At 35.5% G+C, this 25,830-nt stretch overlaps 11 protein-coding genes across 11 annotated transcripts; 5 read left to right on the forward strand and 6 right to left on the reverse strand.

The window, feature by feature from the left end:
* Positions 1 to 336: 336 nt before the first annotated feature.
* On the forward strand, positions 337 to 1,580 carry L201_002708 (uncharacterized protein; the record flags this gene model as incomplete). The annotated part of the gene is made up of 5 exons (XM_066218482.1): positions 337 to 823; positions 888 to 1,019; positions 1,089 to 1,218; positions 1,281 to 1,411; positions 1,483 to 1,580. The coding sequence occupies 5 exons, from the start codon at positions 337 to 339 to the stop codon at positions 1,578 to 1,580; spliced, it is 978 nt and encodes a 325-aa protein (XP_066074579.1).
* A 705-nt stretch (positions 1,581 to 2,285) lies between these two features.
* Positions 2,286 to 3,182, forward strand: L201_002709 (uncharacterized protein; the record flags this gene model as incomplete). The annotated part of the gene is made up of 1 exon (XM_066218483.1): positions 2,286 to 3,182. The coding sequence occupies one exon, from the start codon at positions 2,286 to 2,288 to the stop codon at positions 3,180 to 3,182; it is 897 nt and encodes a 298-aa protein (XP_066074580.1).
* A 368-nt stretch (positions 3,183 to 3,550) lies between these two features.
* L201_002710 (uncharacterized protein) lies at positions 3,551 to 3,895 on the reverse strand (the record flags this gene model as incomplete). Its single annotated transcript, XM_066218484.1, has 2 exons — positions 3,551 to 3,767; positions 3,885 to 3,895. The coding sequence occupies 2 exons, from the start codon at positions 3,893 to 3,895 to the stop codon at positions 3,551 to 3,553; spliced, it is 228 nt and encodes a 75-aa protein (XP_066074581.1).
* A 724-nt stretch (positions 3,896 to 4,619) lies between these two features.
* L201_002711 (uncharacterized protein) lies at positions 4,620 to 5,274 on the reverse strand (the record flags this gene model as incomplete). Its single annotated transcript, XM_066218485.1, has 4 exons — positions 4,620 to 4,664; positions 4,756 to 4,794; positions 4,869 to 4,951; positions 5,049 to 5,274. 4 exons carry the CDS (start codon positions 5,272 to 5,274, stop codon positions 4,620 to 4,622), a joined length of 393 nt encoding a protein of 130 aa, XP_066074582.1.
* A 390-nt stretch (positions 5,275 to 5,664) lies between these two features.
* L201_002712 (uncharacterized protein) lies at positions 5,665 to 6,842 on the forward strand (the record flags this gene model as incomplete). Its single annotated transcript, XM_066218486.1, has 4 exons — positions 5,665 to 5,876; positions 5,963 to 6,077; positions 6,144 to 6,310; positions 6,392 to 6,842. The coding sequence occupies 4 exons, from the start codon at positions 5,665 to 5,667 to the stop codon at positions 6,840 to 6,842; spliced, it is 945 nt and encodes a 314-aa protein (XP_066074583.1).
* Positions 6,843 to 7,325: 483 nt separating this feature from the next.
* Positions 7,326 to 9,290, forward strand: L201_002713 (NADH-ubiquinone oxidoreductase 49 kDa subunit; the record flags this gene model as incomplete). The annotated part of the gene is made up of 8 exons (XM_066218487.1): positions 7,326 to 7,468; positions 7,593 to 7,669; positions 7,753 to 7,820; positions 7,889 to 8,009; positions 8,086 to 8,218; positions 8,300 to 8,641; positions 8,732 to 8,972; positions 9,048 to 9,290. The coding sequence occupies 8 exons, from the start codon at positions 7,326 to 7,328 to the stop codon at positions 9,288 to 9,290; spliced, it is 1,368 nt and encodes a 455-aa protein (XP_066074584.1).
* Positions 9,291 to 9,777: 487 nt separating this feature from the next.
* On the reverse strand, positions 9,778 to 11,529 carry L201_002714 (uncharacterized protein; the record flags this gene model as incomplete). Its single annotated transcript, XM_066218488.1, has 7 exons — positions 9,778 to 9,993; positions 10,099 to 10,170; positions 10,263 to 10,811; positions 10,927 to 11,067; positions 11,144 to 11,196; positions 11,363 to 11,434; positions 11,517 to 11,529. The coding sequence occupies 7 exons, from the start codon at positions 11,527 to 11,529 to the stop codon at positions 9,778 to 9,780; spliced, it is 1,116 nt and encodes a 371-aa protein (XP_066074585.1).
* A 592-nt stretch (positions 11,530 to 12,121) lies between these two features.
* Positions 12,122 to 12,702, reverse strand: L201_002715 (uncharacterized protein; the record flags this gene model as incomplete). Its single annotated transcript, XM_066218489.1, has 3 exons — positions 12,122 to 12,181; positions 12,388 to 12,513; positions 12,685 to 12,702. 3 exons carry the CDS (start codon positions 12,700 to 12,702, stop codon positions 12,122 to 12,124), a joined length of 204 nt encoding a protein of 67 aa, XP_066074586.1.
* A 990-nt stretch (positions 12,703 to 13,692) lies between these two features.
* L201_002716 (uncharacterized protein) lies at positions 13,693 to 16,616 on the forward strand (the record flags this gene model as incomplete). The annotated part of the gene is made up of 8 exons (XM_066218490.1): positions 13,693 to 13,716; positions 13,908 to 14,508; positions 14,601 to 14,797; positions 14,854 to 15,582; positions 15,676 to 15,803; positions 15,879 to 15,980; positions 16,051 to 16,516; positions 16,587 to 16,616. 8 exons carry the CDS (start codon positions 13,693 to 13,695, stop codon positions 16,614 to 16,616), a joined length of 2,277 nt encoding a protein of 758 aa, XP_066074587.1.
* Positions 16,617 to 17,385: 769 nt separating this feature from the next.
* Positions 17,386 to 18,977, reverse strand: L201_002717 (uncharacterized protein; the record flags this gene model as incomplete). The annotated part of the gene is made up of 4 exons (XM_066218491.1): positions 17,386 to 17,810; positions 17,915 to 18,015; positions 18,166 to 18,477; positions 18,592 to 18,977. The coding sequence occupies 4 exons, from the start codon at positions 18,975 to 18,977 to the stop codon at positions 17,386 to 17,388; spliced, it is 1,224 nt and encodes a 407-aa protein (XP_066074588.1).
* Positions 18,978 to 20,145: 1,168 nt separating this feature from the next.
* L201_002718 (uncharacterized protein) lies at positions 20,146 to 24,504 on the reverse strand (the record flags this gene model as incomplete). The annotated part of the gene is made up of 12 exons (XM_066218492.1): positions 20,146 to 20,255; positions 20,322 to 21,593; positions 21,660 to 21,992; positions 22,054 to 22,450; positions 22,508 to 22,722; positions 22,782 to 23,106; positions 23,163 to 23,271; positions 23,335 to 23,527; positions 23,602 to 23,771; positions 23,866 to 24,007; positions 24,262 to 24,373; positions 24,502 to 24,504. 12 exons carry the CDS (start codon positions 24,502 to 24,504, stop codon positions 20,146 to 20,148), a joined length of 3,381 nt encoding a protein of 1,126 aa, XP_066074589.1.
* Positions 24,505 to 25,830: the final 1,326 nt, after the last annotated feature.

Raw genomic sequence — 25,830 nt, forward strand, 5'->3', positions numbered from 1 at the left:
AGAGGAATACCATCAAAATAAGTAGGCGCGAGAAGCTGTTCCTGGGAATAATAGGCAGGCGTTTAATCTGATTACGTTATGTCGCGTCAAAGATGTGGAGTCTCCAAATTAAGAGTCTTATTGTTCTTTTGTATTTGTGCAATAAAAGTATAAAAGTTATAAAAAAATCCTTTTGTTCGCTCTTTTCGATTTATTCTATACAAATATTTTATGAAAGTACCCTACTCCAACTCATCTAGCATGAGTCGTTGATCCAAATTATATATCCACTGAATTGCTCTTTTTCATCTTCTTAATATTGGTAACATCATCGTTAAAGCAGATAACATCAGCAAGATGAGCGATCCATCTTTACTTGCTACACCTGTGCCATCTCTTTCATCTTCACCTACACCTTCACCAGAGGTATCGAGATTACCTACTCCTACACCTAACGGCGATCTTTCACCCCATAATCCGTCCATCTCATATTCTTCTGCTCACTCTTCTTCACCTACACCTTCTTTAGCTGCATCAGATATGACAGCTTCGACACCTCGAGCGGGATCACCTTCACCGGAATTTGTCACTATGCCTAAAACAGATCAATATGATCCAAGAGGTACTATACCGAACACTCTACTTGCTGTAGCCGTCATATCAGCTGTCTTAGGTGGTATAACAGCAACATCACTTGCCTTAGCTTCTAGACAGGTCTTAGATCACTTTGCGGGTAGTTGGGCAAGACCTCAATTAGGTATTTATTTAGCTGCCATAGCAACTTTCCATTTATTCGAATTTTATACTACAGCTGGTTGGAACCCATTGAAAGTCTCTGTAGATGGTGAGTTGTTTGCTATTCCAACTTCCTTGGTAACTTTCAGTTGACCTGATTTCTCATATTGTAGCTTTCCTACTCAATAATACCAAACAATATCATATAGCCCATGCTATGGGCTTACTGGAATACTTCATTGCGTCTTACTTCTTTCCTTCGAGGTTTGATTCCAAGAGAAACTCCTTCCCTTTACTCGCTATAAGTATGTTAGCTTTTTTTCCCCTCAAGAAACGGATGGAATAAAGCTGATTTGTTTATCGGTATTGTAAAGTTACTGTTGTCATGGTAGCTGCGCAAGGTGTCAGATCATTAGCCATGATTCAAGCTGCTCAATCTTTCTCGCATATTGTGAAAAGCAAGAAACATGACGATCATACTCTCGTAACTCACGGCCTCTACTCGTAAGCCCAAGGGATTTCTCTCTGTAATGCGCAAATTTTGCAGCTGACAAATTTATTGTTAGATGGTCACGACATCCTTCGTATACTGGATTTTTCTATTGGGCCGTCTTTTCTCAGCTTCTTTTAGGAAACGTAGTCACTTCACTCGGATTTGTAATTGTCTTGAGTAGATTCTTCTCAGCCCGAATAATCGGTAAGTCAGCTTTCCCAAAGTTGGCAAACCCCGCCTTATCCAGTTCCAAGCTAATACATCATCAATTTCAGACGAAGAGAAATGGCTAGTCAAATTCTTTGGCGACGAATACGTTCAATATAGAAAACGGGTTGGAACCAAACTTCCATTCTTCTTCTCGCCGGCATAAAACACAACCTGTTCCATGTGTAATCAATCTGAAAACTCACTACAGACCTCAAGTTTTACGCAGATCCTACCATTATCGCTGTTATATTTAGTCAAATTGCATAAAAGAAGATGTTAACGCATGTTCTATAGATGCGTTCTGTTATAAGTCATAGGTCGGAACATGTATTGCTTGCATTAAGTGAGATAGGTCAAACCCCTTTCTGTGTGTTCATAAATTCATTGCATCTCATCACCATCAAAGGTCCACATCTCATTATTGGTTATCTCATCAATTTTCGTCACTTTCTTGACCGAAATAACCAATAGGCATTTCAGTTCCACAAGATTCACATCTATTTAAACCTTTTGTAGTGTCCACATCTTGTAATTTAATCCTATTTTTGAACTGTTTAGGTTCAAAATATAATTTCCATAAACTGGGAATATTCTTGTTTCATTCCTGCCACTTTAATGTTCTCCAATCTATTTTCGTATTTCTGTTTTTGGATTGATTGACAACATTTTGACAGAATTCCGTATCCTGATCTGACATGAATCCATCTGGCTCGGAAAATTGTGAGAATTCCCATGTTGTTCGATCTCTCTTAGCTTCCTTTAGCATTTGGCATCAGTACATACAACGGTTTGAGAAAAATTAGCAATTGATAATGATGCTGATAACGCGAATGGTACCGTACCTGCATATGGATCACTTTTCGACGAGATGAAAAAGGATCCAGCTAAAATGGAACGTCTCATTCCAATAAATATCATGTTGACGAAGTTGTCCAAACCTAAGAACTTCTGTTGGAAGTCAATATTTAGGGAAGAAGCTGTAGTAGATGGTCATATAAAAGAAAAAGAATTGATTTTTGGTTCATCTAAGAATACCAAATATTTACCATCTTCATCAGAAGCTCGCGAATCAAGTCATACAGTTAAAGATGATGATGATGATGATGATGATGATGATGATGATGATGATGGGAGATATATACCAGAATCAGTTGTACACCATTATGTTGATATTGGAACATTAATATTACCATGTTATGGAACATTGAATAGAATCGAATTTGATCATGGTGATTTACGTGGAGCAATTTATGCTCATGGAAAAAATGATGAACCTGATTCGATAAGTACAGCAAGAATACATGAAAGGTTAGAATATTTCATTCAAATCATTAAAAATTCACATCCTGAATTATTTGATGAAGAATTTAGGAAGAAATTGAGTGAGAAAGAATTGAACAGAAGATGTAACACTACTTGGGAATTTTCACAATTCAGTTTTGAAGATGAAGAACCTTTAAAGCCTGAAGATAGAAATTTAGATAAACAAATCAACGAAAATGGTAAATCTGCTAAGAAGAAAAATAACGACAATGACGATAACGAACATAACGATGACGACGAAGACGAGGGGAATGATGATGAAGATGATGACGACTTCGATGGACAAGATTGGGAATCAGTCAATCAAAAAATGATTGAATTATGGTTCAAGAAATATCAACCTAAAGAGATTGAAGGTAGAGTAACTTTACACAATGTTAAAGGTAAAGATTTAGATGATTGTGCTGCATGTGGTCAATCTATGCCTAATTGCGATTTGTAGATAAGGACATCATAATCAGAGTTGGAAGATTTAGATAAATCCAATGAATAGATCAATAGATAAAGAAAACTTTGATATCCCCCTACGATGAAAGTCTCAACAAATACACCCTGAGCGGACAAGCTAGTTACATCTCTATATCAGTACCACACGTCAAGAGAATCCGTTAATTAGATCTCTTTGTGTTTAGAATTGGCCACAATATGCATAAGGGTGAATTTGCATAACTATGGTAAAATGATAAATGTATCTGTTGGCTACCCAGGTGAAACAACTGATGATTATCACAAATATAATTCTTTGGATCATGAAATCGTGTTACTTCATTCGATGCTGTTATATCCCAACAATAAAAAAACATTTTATGATTATTTCGGGTTGGGGTTTCGTGTAAGACTATCACTACCTGAAATATAATTTGTTCCCCCTTGAGTTGTTGAACCTGTTGGTAAGTAGAGATACTTCTTTTTCCAATCTTCATCATTACCATCCGAAGAGATACCGTGTTTTGCCCCATAAGTCGTATATGGTTTAGCCCAAGAATTTGAAGAATTACTTCCATTTTTAGAAGTGTTAGCTTTAGAACTAATTCAGCCGTCAAATTAGAGAGAAGATTAGTTCAGATCCAAGAAATTAAGGTATTGAATGCATCAGTCCCACTTTTGTAGACTTATATCGAGAGATGATGTTCCGATTACTTACGATTCCGACATCGTTATTATTTGTTGTTTAACTTGACTGGTTATTGAGAGATCTATGTGTGATTGATGGTCAGAGACAAAATATGGAAATTACCTTAGATGGCATACTTTATATAATGTATTTTTCGTGATAGGACATGGTCTTAGCACGGTAATGCTGTTGAGTCTTGGTCTTGAGAAAGGTTAATAAGATTGCATCATTTTCCTCACGGATAAAAGGATGTAGAAGGTGTACCCACACATCCAACAGATAGGTTTAAACGGGAAAATTTTACCTCCTTTCATGTTAGTGATCGAAACCTGCACGAGAAGACATCACTAATATCACTATTCTCACCTTCTTCCTTCGTAATACGTCATAAATGAAAGTGCTTCATAGGATAAGAGCCTTTTTACGTGTTTGGGTTTCCGTGCAATATGGATGACGAATAGTCGCAAAAAGGTGAGTCAAATTTATCAAGAGCCGTACTTGTAGCGCCTTCTCCTTCTTCTCGAAGAAGCCCATTCATTTTTAATTTTCCGTGCATATCGGATTTGAATCCCTCTTTTGAACCAATGGCTTTCTCTTGAAGAAGAATGCGATTGCTTAGATGCAGAAGCACAAGGTGAATTACCCATTGGATTAAGGGTCTGATTATTATCGATACATGCTTCAGCTTCATGATATGCTGTGTTTATTCTTCTGACCATCCGAATTATATTCCGTTTGTTCTAATCCGTAACTATTGTATTGTATCTAAAGTTGACCAGAATTGGCTTTTTGAAACATTTCCATCGCGTCCTAATATAGATAATGAAAATGGAATGAGCAAATTACCGGTTTATGTATGGCTCACATGTTGTTCGAATCTATATGAGTTCGAAAAACTTACCTTTGGATCTACACCAGCTTTCTGTAATTCTGTCATTAACTATTCATCGCATAATCTTCAGCTGGAATATCTTGCAAAATGCTGTCGAATTCGTCGTTGTCGTTTTTACTTACGGTCTGAGCAGCTGCTCTCAAATCACTATCCATAGCCATCTTAGCCATTTGAGTCATTGAAGGTTGTTTTGTAGTATCGAAGCCTACATATTCACCAAATTCCACTTTTATCAGCTGCTGCACTCATGCTAGTTGATCATTTCTTTCAATTGAAATTTCGCTAATATTCATAAAACTCACCTTTTTGCTTCATGACTTCACCTAAAGCCATGATAGCATTTATAGCCCCTTCGTGATTTTTGACTTTATCCTGAAAAGCTTTAAATGCTGGATCTTCAAGTGGATTTTTAGGTGTTTCAGAAGCTAATATTCTAGGTGTAGTACTCAAGAATCGACGTGCTGCTGGAAGGGGTCGAGCCGAGGTTGCTCGAAGGGTTGAACAGGTAAGAGATCTGACGGAACGCATTTTGATCGACTTATTACTGGTGCTCTTAGTTTGGTGGGAATGTATAGATATAGAATGCAAGGTAACACCAAGTCATAAACAGTTATGGTCATAGGTTTTTGGGATAAATCAATTATTGTAGAGATCTTTCACTTGTATGCGGTCATAGATCGTTTAGTTAAGATCTTTCCAACTTTTATCGCCCGAACTCCGATTAGTTACGTAATCTGGCGTTATCATGATCAAGTCGCAGCGATAAATTGCGTAGTTTTGCCGCTTATTAGTTGACTGATAAAGTTGTCAATAACAAATATAGAGGGGTTCTTCCTTTCCTATCTGCTTCTTGCCATCTCTGAATACTGATAAGAGAGCTGACAAATCTGACGGGAAAGTTATACATATCAAAGCAAGATGTCCTCACCTTGTACTCTTACGTTAGAGGATGGAACACATTACGATTTATCACCTTTATCATCAGCAAAATCAGATTATATAGCTCAAGTTGGAGAAACAAGTTACAATTTGAATATATGTAGAGGTGTAGTAGGTGAATTACATGCTGTAGAAGACCCAGATACTGTAGGTGGATATGTAAGGAAAGATGATGGTGATTTTGTATTGGGGTAAGTACGGTCCTTGTCTATATCCACTCATCCGATTAGAAGGAAATAATATAGTCCTGATATGTTATATTCTATCTCTGATTTAGTCGAGTACATACGAATCTAACAATGTCACCAATGACCAATGAACCTATGTATGTGATCACAGATGGATCAGCTTGTCCCTTGAATCCTGATGCAAAAGCGTCAACAGCTATCAGGGTGAGTTATCAATGTATCTATTCTCCTTTGTACAGTTTATACTAACTATGTAACATGTCATTATAGTTTATATGCAGTCCGTCAGATTTCAATGCAGGTAAACCAGTTCTAGTAGCTACTTTACCACCGCAAGATCCATGTCATTTTTACTTTGAATGGAGATCTCATGTAGCATGTCCAACAAATCCTAAATCGAGTTTGGAATCAGGTCATTATATAGTATTTGGAGCTATGTAAGTTTTTCTCTGTTAATTCAGCTGATATATATAATCTGAACGGACAAAGCTTTTTCATTCTGACATTATGATTAATAGACTGGCAATAGCGATATTTACATGGTTTGGTGGACATACATTATATAATCGATTTTACTTGAAACGTACAGGATTATCACAATTCCCCTTACCTTCATCACTATCATTACCTAAAATCAAACTACCTAGTATTGGTAAATCGTCTCAATCTGGCTCCGGTTCAGGCTCAGGCAGTGGACCGAAATGGGGATCATGGAGAAGACGTAGTCATAGATCAAATGGATATATAGGTATAAGAGCCGATGAAGATGATGAAGAAGAAGGTTTCGCAGCTAGATTTAGTTTAGATGATGACGATTTAGATAATGATGCTGAAGATTTAACAAGTACGAATGGTTTAGGTAATGAAACTAATGCTTGGAGAAATCAATCAAATGGAGGAGTAGCAACAGGAGATGTAAATAATAAAGGTAAAAATGTTCCTTTACATCAAGGTTTAGTAGATATATAAAACCATAATCTGTTGTACCACTATCTAATGTAATCACATACAATACTTACAAGCGTAAGAAAGCTGGTTCCCATTGATCCTGTTAACATCCATATAGGTTTGCATGCATGAGAAAGCTGAAATATCGTTGCTATTCAGAGTGTAAACCAAGTCTACTGTAGCAGTGCATGCAGTGCCACAAACGGAAATAAGCTGTACGGTGGTGTACTTGAATGATGTATCTCCGTTCTGTTCATTGGTTCATTCCATAGTGCCACTGTAGATTATTATATTATTATATTATTATTCTTCCGTTCCTCGACATACAATTATCGTTAACAATCTAAGAATCGACCATTCACGATCTATGCTTTTCATCATTTCGCCTATATTTTATTGTTGTTATTTGGACTATACAACATAGCTGCATAGTCAGCCTATAATACTGGTTATCATATTTCACTTTATCTATACCTAATTTACCACCGATAAATATTCGACAAAATGATCAGAAATCTACGACCATTACTTCGAAATGCACCTTCATCTTCAAAACCTGCTTTTAGAGCAATCTCAAATTCAGCTATAAGATCTTTGGCTACTCCTGCTGTTGAACCTAGTCCAGTTAGAGCTCATTCAGTAGAAGAGTGAGTTTATCTAATCATCTCAAAGGAAATGTTATGTGAAGAGGAATCAAGGAAAATATGTTGAAAAATAATGAGGATAAGTAAGATCGGTGTACTGATATTTTTGGATCTTGATATATTTCAGATTACACGGTTTATCAGCAGAAGAAATTTTGAAAGAAGGTACATCAAGGAAAGATGCTCAAATGAGACATTTCACTGGTAAGTATATAAACATACTTCGAAGAAGGATTGCGATTATTGTGGCAATATGAGATACTAATCGATCGATGGCATATGAATAGTCAACTTCGGTCCTCAACATCCTGCTGCACACGGTGTGCTTCGATTGATTCTCGAATTGAACGGAGAGGTGTGTATACTCTCATGTCAGGTATAAAAAAACAACAGGTTGTAGCTGATGTCCGATGACTTTGACAGGAAATTCTTCGTGCCGATCCTCATATTGGTTTATTACATAGAGGTACAGAAAAATTGATTGAATACAAAAACTATACACAAGCTTTACCATATTTCGATCGATTAGATTATGTATCTATGAGTGAGTTACTTTCGCGTTTGTATTCGTGAATATCTCACTCGAAGAAAGCTGATCGATTCTGCTTTTCTTCATACAGTGACAAATGAATTGAGTTATACACTTGCTGTTGAAAAACTCTTAAATATTGAAGTACCAGAAAGAGCTAAATGGATTAGAACATTGTTCGGTGAAATCACTCGTGTATTGAATCATTTAATGGCTGTATTAACGTGAGTATATCACATTTACAAGAAAACTATATGACTTGAGCGAGACGACTGATGAGACCATGACATGATTGACTTATTTAGACACGCGATGGATGTTGGTGCTTTAACACCATTCTTGTGGGGTTTCGAAGAAAGAGAAAAATTAATGGAATTTTATGAAAGAGTTTCAGGTGCTCGTATGCACGCAGCATACTTTAGACCAGGTGGTGTAGCATTTGATTTACCACATGGAATGTTAGATGATATATTCAAATGGGCAACACAATTCTCATCAAGAGTGGATGAAATTGAAGAAGTTGTTACAGGAAACAGAATCTGGAAAGGTAGAACAATTGGTATCGGTACTGTGACTGCTCAACAAGCTTTAGATTATTCTTTCTCTGGTGTTATGTTGAGAGGTTCAGGTATTCCATGGGATATCAGGTAAGTTTCTAATACAAAATGTTCTTGGTAATATAACATGGAGTTGATTTGACTAATCATTTAACCATACTTTTACCTTACGTCCCATAGAAAAGTAGCCCCTTATGACGCTTATGATAAAGTAGAATTCGATGTTCCAGTAGGAAAGAATGGTGATTGTTATGATAGATATCTTTGTCGAGTACAAGAATTTAGAGAATCTTTAAGAATTATCGATCAATGTTTAAATAAAATGCCAACTGGTGCAGTTAAAGTTGATGATCACAAAATCGTACCACCACCAAGAGCAACAATGAAAGAAAGTATGGAAGCCTTAATTCATCATTTCAAGGTGAGTTAAAAAGTTTACATTTATGTTCATACAAACCGTTATACTGATATCGTTATTCTTATTAAAAAAAAATAGATTTATTCTGAAGGTTATACAGTACCACCAGGAGAAACATATACAGCAATTGAAGCGCCAAAAGGTGAAATGGGTGTTTACTTAGTTTCTGATGGTTCAAATAGACCATATAAATGTAAAATTAGAGCACCAGGTTTCGCACATTTACAAGGTTCAGATTTCATGATGAGACATCAATTCTTACCTGATGCTGTAGCTATTATTGGTACTATGGATTTAGTATTTGGTGAAGTTGATCGATAAACAAGGGAATTTCAACGGTTAAATAGATTTCGAGTTTCGTAAGGTTGGTTGTACGATATTTCATATGCATTCGTTATTACCTTATATATAAGTTTTTCTATCTATCTATATGGGTGGTACACGACACTGAACAGAAAACAAGAAGATGCACATCAGGCGCATCCCACCACTATATGTCATTGTCCATTCAGACAATGCTACAAGGGTTATCAAGGTGTCCGAGAAGTTATGATTATGTCTTTTTGCCCAGACCCGAAAGTACCAAGCAAATGATCACGTAGGCATAGACAAACATCCATTGTGGGAGGCTTTATGATCGTTGTATCTTTTTCAATTTCCATCTTTATCCTCTGATAGTCTGTGAAAAATTTGTATGTGAGAGATCTTGTCGTAATTGCAAAATACCAAGGATCAAAACGTCGTCCCGTTGAATTTCCATTAAAATTACATGCTTCTAAGTGGTAGAATATGATGAATCATTTATGATCTACGATCTACTATCCTTAGAATCCATCAGCTTAGGTAACTTAATAAATTCAAAGTTGAAACGTAAACCCACTAAATCTTCATTTGATCTGGTATATTCAGATTTTTTGGTTTTCATATCTGTAGTTGGTGAAAGGCCTAAATATTCACAAGTGAATACCCTTAATATCCTATTCCATCTTCTTAATGCTGGTAAAGATAATACTGATGCGTCGTCCTGTTGATGATGATTGTATATAATTAGCTGATGCAGTTTGGGAATGACCCATCTAAAGGAGTATTTTCTGCTTTCATTAAGGTTAATTTTAGAAATTGTACTTACTCCTAATGTGTGCCAAACTTTTGGAAATGGATTGGAAATTACATGAAAAATACTAACTCCTCTATGTAAAAACTGTGAAATAAAAGATAAAATGGAGGAATCAATTTAAGCGCTGAAGATCAATCAATGTAGATGAGCATAAAAGATTGAACAAAAGAGCTTACAGGTAAATGATCATCACCTATACCACCAGACATTCTAAAATTACTAAACCATAAATCTTCATTGGGTTCAATTTCAATTAATTTTTCATTTTTCAATTTATCATCAACTTGTTTCATTTTTGAATGTAACCAATCAGTTTCTCTAAAATAACTATAGATCATTGAATGTTTATTACCTAATAAATCTAATAAAATTAAATGATCAATTGTATTTAATATTGTAGGTTCAGGTGATAATCTTCTTTTATTTTTACTTCTATACACTGAATGAGAAGAATCTAAATATGTTGATGACCATAATTCTGCTAAATGTCTTGCACCATATATACTATCTGTATCAGTCCAATCTTTAAAAGCTTCTTCACCATCAAATAAAACAATTTGAATTGTAGTTTCTGATAATTCTTCTTCATCAAAATTTTCTTCTTCTTTTAATATACCTAAACCTTTTTCTATTCTATTTTTTCTTTCATTTAATAATGGTGTTAAAAATTCTACTAAATGTAATATCATCGCTACAGGTGCTGCTGAATCTGTTGCACCTATAAACTGAATATAATCGTAACAGAAAGAGAAAGATTTATCAGCCAATTCCCTTTTCAATCTGTATACCATGTACATCAGTAGCATAAAAGTTTCACTAGTTACATTCATTTCAACTCACCTGATTAGCAGGAGAATCGGGAAACCATTTTGAATCAAAGTGAGCTGCTAAGATTATTTTTCTAGGTGCAGATGGATCAAATGTGTATATTAAATTCGTGAAATCTATATCTCCTATAGGTGTAGTCCCTCGAAATGGTGTCTATAGAAAATTATAAGTGAATATATGTTTAGTTAATTGACTGTACGTCAAGAGAAGAACATGAGAGCAGCTTTACCTTTTCTTCGTGCCATCCTAATTTTGTGAAGACCGATGAGATGTAATTCTGTACTAAGGTGCTATCGTATAGGTCATTAGTTCAAGGATGAAAGTGGAATAATTCTGATTGATTAGATCTCACTTGTTTTCAGATCCAGCTAAATCAATTGGAACAAACATTCCTATTTCCGTCAACGTTGCTGGATATTCATCTTATATGGATTCACTCATAACTTACAAGCTCTAGGTATTAACAATTTACCCAAATGGCCTTCTGTTACACTATTCCACTGAGGTGGATCTAATTCAACTAATTTCCTTATGTCATCATTTGATAAAGAATGATAATCTCGAGTTTGATAGCTATTTTCACTTTCTTGTCGACAGCTTACTAGGACAAGACATGATAGGGTTACTAAGAGAAATACAGGAAAGATGTTTAGTTGAATTTTGAAGGACGAGGTTGTGGTTCGTATCATCGTTTCATTGCTTGATTTTGATCTTTCGTGTCTATGTATGATAGATCATGAAGTTTTGAATTTGATTCTCAGGCTTTAGTATAACGCCGGAACTTGTAGATGGGTATATAATGTAATATCTATGGGTATAATACAATTATTGTATGAAATGCGACAAGATAATGTTCAAAGAGATATTGAGTGGACGTGTCAAGTGGAGAAGGTATTATTTATCCCTTGGCATTTTGCTCCGACCTGTCCTGCGAGCACTCGAAAATACCCGATATACATCTCAACGGTAAAAAAGAAACAATCATCAAACTACCATTGTGACTCAAGCTCACTCTTCGTATCATACCATTCTCCAATGCAGAGAATAACAGATTATGGTGAGATTGAAAATGTTACAATGCATATATGATGGACATTTGTATTCCCTATGATTGATTGATTGATAAAAGGATATATGATTCCTTTTTTCTATATAATATCCGTCCTAACGCTTCCTACTACGATCGGCTTATCTAAAACAGCTAAATTTACTCTTCATCTGAATCACCAGCTTGGATGTATTTTGCTCGAAGATCTTTCCATTGTTTCTGTAATTAAATTGATAGTTTATTAGCATTATTCCCGATTCTCATTTATCATGATCAATTTATCCTTCCTCCTGTCCAATTTCTCCATCTATTAGACATTCTTTGACTGTATGCTTATATATGGATTTCTTATACACCATATCCTTTCTGTACTTCTACTTCCTTTCCTTGATCAAAAATAATGATTAAACAGAAAAAACACCTACACCTCGGTTGTGGTAATCCCACCAAGCTGATGTACCTAAATCGAATGTAATTTGGAAAGCGAAAGCACCAGCGAAACATGTAGCTACGAAAGCTGAATTTCGTTTGAAGAATGTTCGATAGATGAGCTGTTATGAATTATTGAGTTTGAGATATCATGATTATGATTGTTTTGAGGTATAAATTCGGGATTGTGTGATTGAAATGACAGATCGGTGGTTTTAGGGAAGAATAGTGATAAAAAGCATTAAAATGTTAGCTCAATACCAAACAGTCTATTGAATCTTGCTTATACGTACATCGTGTACACCGGCCATTTTGATGAGATTTATGATTGAGGGAAGGGGATGATGAGGAGATGGATATTATAGATGATTTTCAATGCAAAAGTAAAGTTGCTTCAGCTTGATCTACAACCTTGTAATTAGTTAATTGCACAAAGTATGCGAATTGATTGGTGGGTAAATAAGTGAGGGTATTATTTATATATTTATATATTTATATCTCTATCAGAGTAATAGTTGTTTGTAAAAGTGAGACAGTTGGACAAGTGCCACATTGACACATTCACTGTATACCTCATATTCGCTTTAACGCCCCTTATACTATCATGTATTCCTGCTACTACTGTACTCGTATATACCCCGCATATAGGATATTATATATAGGATTATAGGATATCCTCTTCAACGTAACTATCTCATATGTTACAGTATAGCTTATACATCGTCAATCTACATACAGCATATACACTCTGTCCATCTTATACTTGACAACAGAGTAGTATACACCTATACAACAAAACCACAAACAATTTCGATCTATCATCCTTGACACAGACACAGACATATCGACCACATTCGTTCAGGCGCGCGAAGATATATTAATACGTGGAAATATAATAGTGATAGTCCAAGTTAGCGTCATATCACTACTACTCTTACACATTGACCCTTTAGCTTTCATCCATCGCGTACAACAATCAATAAGCTAGGACCACTGCATTCAATTCTTTCAACTTGCATTCTGAATACATCACATCAGTATAGAAATCTAGAAGAATCAAGCTCAATTAAGCCAATTCTCGTGATCAGTGAGCATCAACGTATCACCTAAAGACGCTTCCGATCAACAATCACGTATAAACGGGTCTTCAAGGTGGACCAGAAACACTTTGCGCCCTTTGCCTATATATCTCAACAAAAACCTACATTTGGATTAGCAAACAGTCTAATTGCTAGCATCATTCATCCCCCCAATCTACATAATATTTCTGCGGAACTGTAACGCGTTAAATATATGTCAAGATGAAGGGATTAAAGAAAGCTATGGTGAGTTTTTACGTTGAATCAGATAACGTAGGAGGCAGTATTACTATATAGATGGAATGGAGGAATATGATACAAAGGTATTGATGGATAGCATCCGCTGTTTATAATATCTTCTCCCTTATGTTGCATATATTTCGCTGCTCGTCTTGAGCATATGGGTCAACGTTAACCACTATTTTTATTATTTGCAGAACTTATCACGTACTAAATCTTCAGAGAAACAATCCAAATCACCTCAACCACCCAATGCTAAACCGCAACCACCGGTACCTATCAATTCTAATTCACCTGGTCCATCATCACCTTCATTAAATTCACCTTCTAGATCAAGTAATCCAACACAATATCATCATCCTGGATCTGTTACAGGACAAGGACCAGTAGCAGGTGGATCATCAAATTCTGGTGTCGGAGTAGGAGGAGGTGAACAGAACATGTTACAAGGTAGTGTTGGTGCACCATTAACACCAAGAAGATCACCAGTTTCAGACAAAACATCACCTGCACCACCGTTAGTAGTGATTTCAGGTGCACCACAACAAGCACCGGTAAATACTGAAATGCCTTCTGATCCAATTCCACATTCACCTCATGGTAGAGGATTTGGTTCACCTGAAAGATCTTTAGGTCCAGATGGTCAACCGACTCCACCAAAAGCAGGCCCATTAAATAGATTAAGAGGTGGTCCAAAAGATACAATTCCAATTTCAGGTAAAACTCCAAGAAAACAAAGAAGTTCTAGATTTTATGTAACGGAAAAAGTTGATATTGAGAAATTACCAAACTTTTCAGGTAAGTCTCACTCATCCTGAACAACACCAAATACTGTGTAATATAATCCTTTGACGTTCTAAAAGCTGATATCGAAATTATTGTATTTGCAGATGTTCGACCAGAAGAAAGAAACGAATTATTTGTACAGAAACTTCAACAATGTCGTGTCGTCTTCGATTTCAACGATGCTAGTAGTGAATTGAAAGGCAAACAAGTCAAATCCCAAACTCTACATGAAATGCTGGAATACATCACATCAAGTAGAGGAGTAATCACAGAGCAGATCTACCCTGAGGTTGTTGGCATGGTATGTTGACTATCTTATTTACGGAAAACCCTTAATCTAACATCTTCTATCTACAGTTTGCTACCAACTTGTTCCGTTCGATTCCACCTCAAGTCAATCCAACAGGTGATGCATTTGATCCTGAAGAAGATGAACCAGTACTTGAACTGGCTTGGCCACATTTACAAATTGTTTATGAATTCTTCTTAAGATTTGTTGAAAGTCCAGATTTCAATACGAATATTGGTAAAAAATATATTGATCAATCATTTGTTATACAATTATTAGAATTATTCGATTCTGAAGATCCTAGAGAAAGAGATTTCTTAAAAACAACATTACATAGAATTTATGGAAAATTTTTAAATTTAAGAGCATTTATTAGAAGATCAATATCACATGTTTTCTTTCAATTCGTTTATGAAACTGAAAGACATAATGGTATAGCAGAATTATTAGAAATTTTAGGATCAATTATAAATGGATTTGCATTACCTTTAAAAGAAGAACATAAAACTTTTTTAACAAGAGCTTTAATTCCTTTACATAAAGCAAAATCTTTAGCTTTATATCATCCACAATTAGCTTATTGTGTAGTTCAATTTTTAGAAAAAGATTCAACATTAACTGAAGAAGTCATTTTAGGTTTATTAAGATATTGGCCAAAAGTAAACTCACCAAAAGAAGTCATGTTCCTTAATGAAGTTGAAGAAATTTTAGATGTTATAGAACAAAATGAATTTACAAAAATTATGCAACCTCTTTTCCTACAATTATCAAGATGTATCAATTCACCTCATTTCCAGGTAAGTCGGTATATCATTGCGTCAGCACTTCCCTTTCATCCACTGTGACATGAATATAATTGAGTCAGCTAATCGTCTACTCAACTTCCACAGGTCGCAGAAAGAGCTTTATACTATTGGAACAATGAGTACATTGTCAACCTCATGGGGGAACACATAACAATTATACTGCCTATAGTGTTCCCTGCTTTATACCAGAATTCCAGATCCCACTGGAACAGGTAAGTCACATTTTCATAATGCTACGCAAAGCAGAAAGGTATTTTGACTGAATGGATATACAATCTTATTTCCAGAACTATTCACGGAATGGTCTACAATGCTTTGAAATTATTCATGGAGATAAACAATACTGTTTTTGAAGAAGTTCAAAGTAATTACAAAGCACAACGAAAGGCGTAAGTTAACGTTATTTTTTCATATCGACTCAGTCGCCTAATGCTAATTTATATACTTTCTTATCAATAGTGACGCAGACAGGGCTATCGAAAGACATGATGAATGGATAAGATTACGTGAACAAGCTATCGAAAACCACAAAGCATCTGGATCATCACAACCTTTACCTTCATCTTTAACAGAACCATTACCACCTAGACCTGAGCCATATGAAGATGAACCAATGACAGATGTTTCGGTCGATATGACTGCTAATGGATTTGATCCTTCTGAAAGTTTCACTTTGGATAGATCAATCGGTGAAGAACACGTACCTCTAGCTGATCCTGAAGTTGATCGAGCACCAACATCACCAGTTGGCTTAGGTATACAAGGTCAACATCATCAACAACAACCTATCAGTCCTTTACCGCTTGGACCAGCAGCTAATACTGGATTAGGAGGTGGACCTCCAGCTGGTGGTGCAGCAGGTAATCCTCATATGAGGAGAAAATCAGTTTTACCGATGGATCCAGGAGTAATGAGGGATTTACAAGTAAGTTAGATGTGATGAACAAAAACAAAGGTCGAATTAGTACTTACTATATATGTTATTTTTGTTATAGGCACATAAATCTCTTGAAGGTCAACAGTAATTGAAATTTACTCACTCATAAATGAGACAACTTAGATATTCAAGTCCAGAACACACTGTATATACACATATATATATAAACCTACTTTTATTCTTATTCATCATCGCTTTTTTTTTTTACATTTCCTTTTTGCTTTCTCAAGTATATATACGTATTGTCCATTTATTCGATTTGAAATTGATATTAATACTTTCCGGCTTTCTCGCATTACATATATACCCAGTCAACGTTATACCCACGACAAAACACCTCTTTATAAGAGACAAATAGAGAGGATCGCAGTGTGAGAAATTGTGAAAGTAGGATAAATACGAGGAGTGGTTTGTAGCTGTAGCTAGGTAGGTATCCGAACAAAAAAGAAGATCTTTCCATTCTTTAGAATTTCAATTTCTTACTCAGTCATTAAAAATGTGAATGTAACATGTTCTTTTCTCCAACCTCAATCATGAATTCGTGTCATTATCAGTTGAACAATACACCGCGAGGATAGTATATTTCCAATTGATCACACCTTGTCTCCTGTATTTATAATAAATACATACTAAATAACACAGTAATACAAATACAATAGAAATGGAATAGAGCAGTCGATGCAATAAATACTATACTTGGGAAATACATACATTCCTTATTCCTTAAATCCTGAGTCCGTTGATCCAATGTGCTGGATTATATGATTGTACGAGAATAAAACCTACATGCTATTATATTCTATTATACACAAATGGTGATCCTACAATCCTTTCCATATCCTCTCTTTTCATATTTATTATAAACCTACACCGTCAGTAGTAACGCTATAATCATCTTCAGATTCATCATTATAATAAATCCTCTTCTTTCTACCAATAATATAAATCATATAACCAAATGGCCAAGTATGTTTAACTTTACCAAATTCCCATTTCCATTCATAATCAATTTGTTGTGGTTGTTGTTGATGGTTTTCTACTTCATCCTGATTTTGATCTTGATCACCACTATCATCATTATGTTCTTTCGAGTTATGATCTAGGTTGTTATCACTATTACTGTTAAAGTATTTATCTTGATTTTCTAATTGTAGAGTTAAACAAGCTAAATTCGTTAATCTCAAAATATGTGAAATCGATCTTGTTCTATAGCATGATATCCATCCATCTATAATTAAAACTAAAGGTATTATAGGTATGATATATGTAAAAAACAATGTCACTAACGGTAAAAAGGAGACAAAAAAGTTCAAAGTTAGCTAAAAAAAAAACATCCAAACACAATACAACAGAACAGAAAGAAAGTGTTTAAGGTTACAAACTTACATATTGAAGGTCTAGTAAATGGCGTTATTAACCATGTTAAAGGACCTAACATAGCTATCATAAACATACTTCTTAAATTACATTGCTGTAATTCAAATATACTAAAAAGGATGGAATAGGATACTACGTAATTAGCAAGCCAATCCAAACCAGATTGATGCAGTATGTAATGTACGTTTCTTATATTGATACGATTTAAATGTTATATCCATGACAGCAATGAAAATTTCAAGTATTGATTTTTGACTTACCAGATACCATCGGAATTTCTCATAGAATCAACTAAAACACTTCTTGCTAATTCTTCATTGAAATGATGAAAACTCAAGAAAAAAGTCCTAAGATGTTTTTGATTCAGAATATTATTCGAAAAAGAGTCCTGAAGATTCGTATTTGTTGCATCAACTGAATGTGGTATATAAGATATTGTTTTATTTGATGTTGTTGAAGAAGAAGAAGAAGATGAAGGTGAACCATATAATCTTTTCCATATATTCAAGGGTGGATGTAAATCTGATAACAAGAATTGAATTGGTGATAATGAGTTTAACTTTCGATTTTTGCTATTCAAAAGTTTTAGGTAATAAATAGGCGTACATTGATCAGCTTGTTATTATGCATTGATCAAGTTCATTATACTTATAATGCAATTTGTGTATACAGTATTTAGTACTCACTTTATCTTCTTTTCAATTTTATCTATTGGTCCACCTGCACCTGAACAAAAATCTATAATCTTTATTGGATCCTGCTGTATATTATTTCTATCGATGTCAGTATTACTATTACTATTGTTATTATTATCATCACCATTTATCGTTATTTGATCATCATCATCATAAGTGTTTTCTTCTTCTTCATTTTGTTCATATTCAATTTCATTTATAATTCTTTCTAAAACATTTGAAGCTAATTTATATGGAGCTTGAAATTGAAAAGGTAATATACGATTTAACCATAAAAAAGTTAATATTTTTTGACAACTTAATCTAATATTTTTAGGACATTTTGGATGATCTGATATTTCAATTAACCATGGTCTATTATAAGGTAATTTAATCATATTTATATTGTCCTTACTAAACGTAGGATTTTTCTAGAACTAGAATCTAATCTAAATCTAATAAGCTATGAATCTATATTGTAATTTTCACGAAGCTTATTCCTTTAATTATATGTAGCTTCTTCTTTTCAAACGAGTACGCTGATCTGATCTGATCTGATCTCTGTTGTTTAAAGAAGGTATATTGTGATCACCCCAAAAAGATGAACAACAAGTGCTTTATGATATTTGATCTAAAAGAAATTAACAAAATCCAACTACACAAGCAAACAAAAGCTTGCTGACGATGTATTATGATTTGAGTATGAGATGCTATGTTAGATATCGTTACGCCAAGATGAGATATAATGCTTGATAACAAAGATGTCAAGTAGACCAATATCAGCCTTCCGGTCTGATTATCAACATGATATATTCCAAAATAGCGATGCGGTCATTTAAAACGTCCCCAAGAAACTTGTCAACATGACCAAAATGGAACCCATAATTACGGTAACTTTTAGCTTTATCCGGTTTCAGATCGGTTCGAAGCGGCAAAATTCCAATATTCACAATTCCAATGAAAGCGTGAATCGTATGCACAAAAGGAACAAGAATAAGAGTAACCTCACATCTTTTCTTCCCCTCATGCAGATTATAGACATGTGATGATACTACTGTACGCACTACTTGTACGATTCCATAATAATTCAAATCTAGAGCTGCGTAAGCCATCAATTGCCGCATATCCTGCATTTCATGTTCTACATTTCATAATTTAAACTTTCTTTTAGAAACACTAATACATCTTTGAATTTGGATAATTTGTATAATAATATTTTTAGGTATCAGATGAATAAACATATCACAACAAACTTCCCTGAAAAACTATTTACTTGTTAATATATATATATATATACCTTGTATTCAACTAAACTAAGATGATAAAAAAGACATTTTTATCTATTTGACTACTTTTAGAAGGTTCTTCTTCCTTTTTGGATGAAACCATCATGGGACTTTTTTCCTTTAAACAAATACACTAATACTAGAAATTCTATATTCTTATGGTCTGAAACATGTCATATGCTATGAATGAGAATGAAACTTGAAAAAGAAACCTCGGAAGAATGATTTGTTTTCCCTTGTCGAACCTATCGCTTTATCACTTGATTGACAAAACCGGATTTTATCGCATGACAATACCTTTTTCAGCATTTACTTTGTTAGGTCTTTTATCCAGATGATCTAAACCCAACGCATCATCTGCAGCCCATTTATGATCATATAAAACATCGTCTATGAAATCGAAATGGGTTTATTAGCACTTTGGTTTCGTACTACGAGGAAAAAAACATTACTTACTATCTTCAACTGAAGAAGGTTGTTTAAATACAGTTGAAGTAACTAGCGAGAATTTATATTTCACAAACTCTTTGTCTGAAACACCGATACGTTGTTGTAATCTTTCTTTAGTTTTTTCAAATGGTTCATTTTCTTTTAAAACGAATTTACATGGTACACCATGTGATCTACCTGGTTCTCTTGAATAATGGAATAGATTAACAATTTTATATCCTTCTGTGATACCATTTGATGAAACTTCTAATTCTTCTAAAGGTATTTCTTCTGCATATAATTCTGCAGGTTCAGCTAAATTTCCAATCATTTCTGAACTTGTATATTCTCTTTGTGATCTACCTGAAGATGCTATATCAAATATTCGAATTTTACCACTTCCTCCAGGTTGTATTTTAACTGCTTTCGTAAGTTGTTCAGCAACATCTGCAAATGTTGATGTTTTAGGTAATAAAAATGGATGAGTTGCTTCTTCTTTATTATGTCGTCCTGTCCATACTACTTTCAACGATTTCTTGGTTTCCAATTCTATAATACTGATATCTAATAACTCGTAATAGATGATTACGTTAGGATGTTGAGCGTAGTAATTGGTTTGCGTGATATCTGCCACACTTTGGTTCAAGGATCGTTTGATAATTGCTTTTGGTGTGCCAGACTGAGGGTTTGAAGAGGTGAATCGGAGTTTAAGGGGATCATGTTTCAAATAGTCTCCTACCCGATGAGCCATTATTTCGTATGTCATCTTCTTGCTCAACATGAGATCGAAATCAGGGGCTTTATTAGTGGTATCTTCATATCTAGATTTGAATTGTACCAATACTCGGTTTTGTAGGAAATCGTAGAATTGAGGGACGGTGGAATATAAGGATTGACCTTCGAGATCAGCAACTTCCTTTTCAGTCATATCAACTTGGTAGCAAATGATATCACCGTCTTGGATTTCGTTTTGCTGATACGTCTGTTTTGTCTTCATACCTTCAATCATACCAGCCTTGATCTCTTCATATAATTTGATAGGTGTCGAACTTGGCCAACCCATTTTTTCTTGTATAACACCTAAGAGGTCATTGACTTTGTTGTTTTTATTGACAAAGACTTTACCTTGACCTAATAGAGTCTGCCTTGAGCAGTCGAACCATTTTAAGAAGATCATTATTGGTGCATTGTTTGGATCAGCATGAATGGCATTGAACTTGGCATGGTCCGGGTTGTAATCCAAATATAATCGTAAATCAGAAGCACGAGCCGCCATGTTATTTCGAATGTGATCCATTGCTGCGTTACATACCTTCCATATTAGCTATATATCCTTATCAATCAACAGGTCAAAAGCTGACTCACTCTGAGAATTCTCGGAATCATGAATAGGAACGTCCGGTCTAACGGTTTTATTCTGTCTATTTACCAATACCCACAGTCTGAAATCCCTTTCTGAGATTTTGAAGTAATGCGCTATCCTTTGCTTGAAGGTATAGAAAGTTTCAGTTTTGAGTACTCGGAATGTAGGAAGTTCAGTGGCAGGAAGATTTTTATCGTCAAATGAGGCAAGGTCGAATCCTTGATGTCGTGAGAATATATCATCAGTGATGACTTTAGCGGTAAGGTATAGGTGTTGTTCGTCTTTTTCTCTTCGTTTGGCTTCAAGTTGTTCTCTTTCGGCGTCTAGTCGTGCCTCTGTCAAATGGCGCCAAATTAGCGAGGTCACTTTCAACATGCGAAACAAAGTTTGACTCACTAAGATGAGAAGGGGTATCGGATTCGGTGAATGGGGCTAAAACAGTATCTAAATCGGTTTCCCGTATGTATACCAACATGTAAGCATTGGTGAATTTTTTAAGGGTTCTTGCTTGTGTACGTTGGTGTGGAGGGATTAGGCCATTGAGCATATCACCACCGTAATTATCTTCTAAGACCTCTTTATCTGTTACAGGAGTAACTCGATCGTCATCAAACTTGAACCATCTACCGTCCTTTTCAGGCTTGATGAGCGCGAAGTAGTGACCACCATGGAGATCACCTGAATGCACAAGGACACCATGTAATTTATAGACTTGTGATTGTGATCGGTCGGCGCCTTCTTCAAGGAATTCACCGAGATCGATCTCGAAGGGGAACTCGTGACGGTCATTGATCTATCAGAAGCATGTCAGTACTACTTTCAATCTAGACAAGGCAAAAAGTGAAGTCACCTTCACTAAGGCATCCTTCTCTACATCATACTCGAATCGTCTCAACTGCATATGTAAAACTGGAGGAAGAGCTTTGAATATGACACCTTTCTTCGCTGCTTGAAGACCATGACCTTCAGCCATATATTTGTTATCACCATCTAACGTTTCTACAGATATGTACTCCCGGAACGAGTCTCGAAGATTTCGAATACCTTTAATGGTCAATTGTATGTCTGTTGTGAATGCTGAGTAAGCTCTTCTGTGCAATGATAGGCGCATAAAGCTAGCTTACCATAGAACTCCTCTGTCACCGAACTTTCATAATCCACGTCAATACATTTGATATAATTCTTCATTGATCCCTTGAACAACCTAGGAATAGCACCTTCTGCTGGTGTGCCTTTCATTTTGATTTCAAGCTTATCCTGTAAAATTCTTGAAAATTCTTGTACATCATGTTGCATGAAGGAATCGAGTGATTTCCAACCAAAAGACTTCGTTAACTCTGTTGTACCAACTGGCTGATTTGATGTCTGTAAGTGGTAGAAGACTCTCTGTAGCGCCAAAGCTAACGACTCCGATGGTATATCTCCTTCTGTCGGTATTTGGTATACGGCCTATAATATATCACTCGTTAACGAGTTTCACGTTCACCCTAACTAACCATACTCACCTTTCTAAAGTAGTTTGTGCAGAAAAGGGATTGTAATAAGGAATTCATGTAACAAGTGGCACCTTGATTCTTCAACCCTACATGCCCGGTTTCTTTCTTCGAATCATAGCTAAAAAGTAATGTTCCATGTCAGTTTGCAGTAACGACAGCCTACATGAGACTTTCAACTTACTTGACAAAATTATGCCATAAAACACCAGTTGGGTCCTTCAATACTCGTACAAATGCTGTAATCTCGACTTCATCATTTTCTATCGTTGGCCGTGTTTTTCCATTTGCTGTATCGGCTGTGTACAACTTCCTTAAATCTACAAAACGTGTGAAACCCCAATCACATTCTTCGGCAACGAATCTATGGTGAGCATCTATGAGAAGATTTTGGATTATCAGTATTACAAGTTGTATATACCACATGATGGCCTGTAAATTGATTACTCACGACTTGAAGTTTGGATAGTTGGATCCCAAGGATTCGAAATTGCTAGACAGAATTGTGCACACGCATGCCATCCTTCAGGTGCTGTTTTGGGATTTGCATAATCTAAATAAACTGATACCATATCATTTGGCTGACCATTCGCATTTCCTTGAGGAAACAGTAATATTCGCCTACATCATTTAGTAAGCAATCAGCCTTCTTTGTGCAGCTCGACATCGCTATAAAGTGCAACATAGACATCATAGGTGGTTAGCTAGTACTCACCATTTATGACCACCACAACTGAATTCAGGACCGACTATCCTCTTTGCCTGTTGACTCCAATGTTCAATTCGCCATGTCTGAGCTTGAAAATCCTCGATCTCAAGTCCCAAGTCCGGCATCGCCTTGGCGGCATAAGCTTCAACTATTGATAAGCATGCATGATGTCAGTATCGGATAGCTTGAAGGTGATAGTAGGCATATCAAGGATGAAGGAAATAAAGCAGCATTGTATGTTAAAAGTATTTTGGGATAAACCGAAGGTCATATGAATATGAGTAAAATAGGAGGGAAATGATTTTCCGAGAATGATGACAAAGGCTTTGTTTGAGTAAGAACACAACACGTCCTCCATGTATGGAAATCTGTTTTAATGATCTAAACGTATGGTCCACTTACAGTCTTGTACATTTGGCAAGTCCTCTACCTCCATAGGTGCCGGTGCATTATCATCAATGATGATATCCGTCACGTCGTTTGGATGTTGCTGCTGTTGTGGTTGTTGTTGTTGCTATTTTTAGTCAAGAACCATATGAATATTAGCTTGGTCTCTTTCCCAATTCATTCCCTCGATATATCCAGACCGTTGATATCCTATTGAGGAATCCTTGTTGATGATGGTAGAGATAGTAGACTGACCATGATGACACAGCTATATTGATGCGGCAAACGTCTTATAAGCGGAGGTAGGAGAAACGAAGGTGATAAAGGTGTTGTTATTGAGTCTTGCCTATTGTATATGTATCGATTGTTTCCTAGTGGATGAGAGGCAAGCACAATAGTAGGGTATATTGATATGAAAAGGTTGAAGATACTGTGTGAATGCTATGGATGATGATGATGATAAATACGTGACTGAGACAATGTTGAGTCCTGTAGTCTTTCGGGCTATACGAACATGAACAGCATCAACTATGCAACTGTCATATCGTCGTCAGCGGTGTAATCTTAACAGAGTCAGTCAACCTACTCAACCTACTCAACCGGCTCACCCTATCCCTTTATACCCCATACATGGTACAATACCCTGGCGGTGATTACCGGTATTTTCAAATGTGGCATAACCCTAAACACAGTCACCACCAAATTTACAACTTTACTGTAGAGATCAAAATTTACATAAATACCTACATTTTGGTGTTTGATCCTACTTTATTCTTTCTTTTCTCTTTCTCGTCATTCAATCTTTTATAGGTAAACACATTCAACATGCAATGTCATATACCATAACATTACTCTTCATTTTCCTTCTGTCTTCTATCACGTTTCCCTTTCTTGTTACTCTCATTTCAACACCCAACTTCCATCAAATCACTCGACCCGCGGTTCTTAGATCCACGATCGGAAAGAATATCCCCCATTTCCTTATACCTAATCAAACATTGTCGTTGCAACTTACTCTTAGGATTAAGTTGTAATACAAGAATGGAAAAAAAAAGGTATTCGATTGAAAACGGGTTAATGGTTCTTTCGCCTGCTCTACCAGGCAGTGCTATTGGTCGTTGTATGAGTCAACCCGTGGAATAATTTTACCTTATTTTTACTTTTTCCTTTTGATGAATTATCGTTTTGATAATTTGTCTTTAGGATAAGTAAAGCTAATTTAATCGTTTTGATTAAATTGGAAGGTTGCTTTAAATATGGGTGTTTTATATATCTTTCACAAATTGATCTTTTATTTCTTCTTCATCAATTTGATTTTGTTTGAAATATCCTAGCAGAAATTCTATATATAGTCAAGAGTTTGGTTATCAATTTTTCCAAAATGTGAGTTTCATCATCTATCTATTTCTTTAAAACGAAACCATCTGCCCCTTTACCACCTCACCTCCCCTTTTGGCATATCGCTTTCCCCCCTTTATGATGAAAAAAACTTTCCTAATCGTATTCACACTGTGCTACTTTCTCGTAAAAAAGAAAAATGCGCGTAAACATTTTACAACGGTATCTGATACAACCACATCTTCG

This window comes from Kwoniella dendrophila, chromosome 3 (assembly GCF_036810415.1).
Source record: "Kwoniella dendrophila CBS 6074 chromosome 3, complete sequence".
NCBI classification, from domain to species: Eukaryota; Fungi; Basidiomycota; class Tremellomycetes; order Tremellales; family Cryptococcaceae; genus Kwoniella; species Kwoniella dendrophila.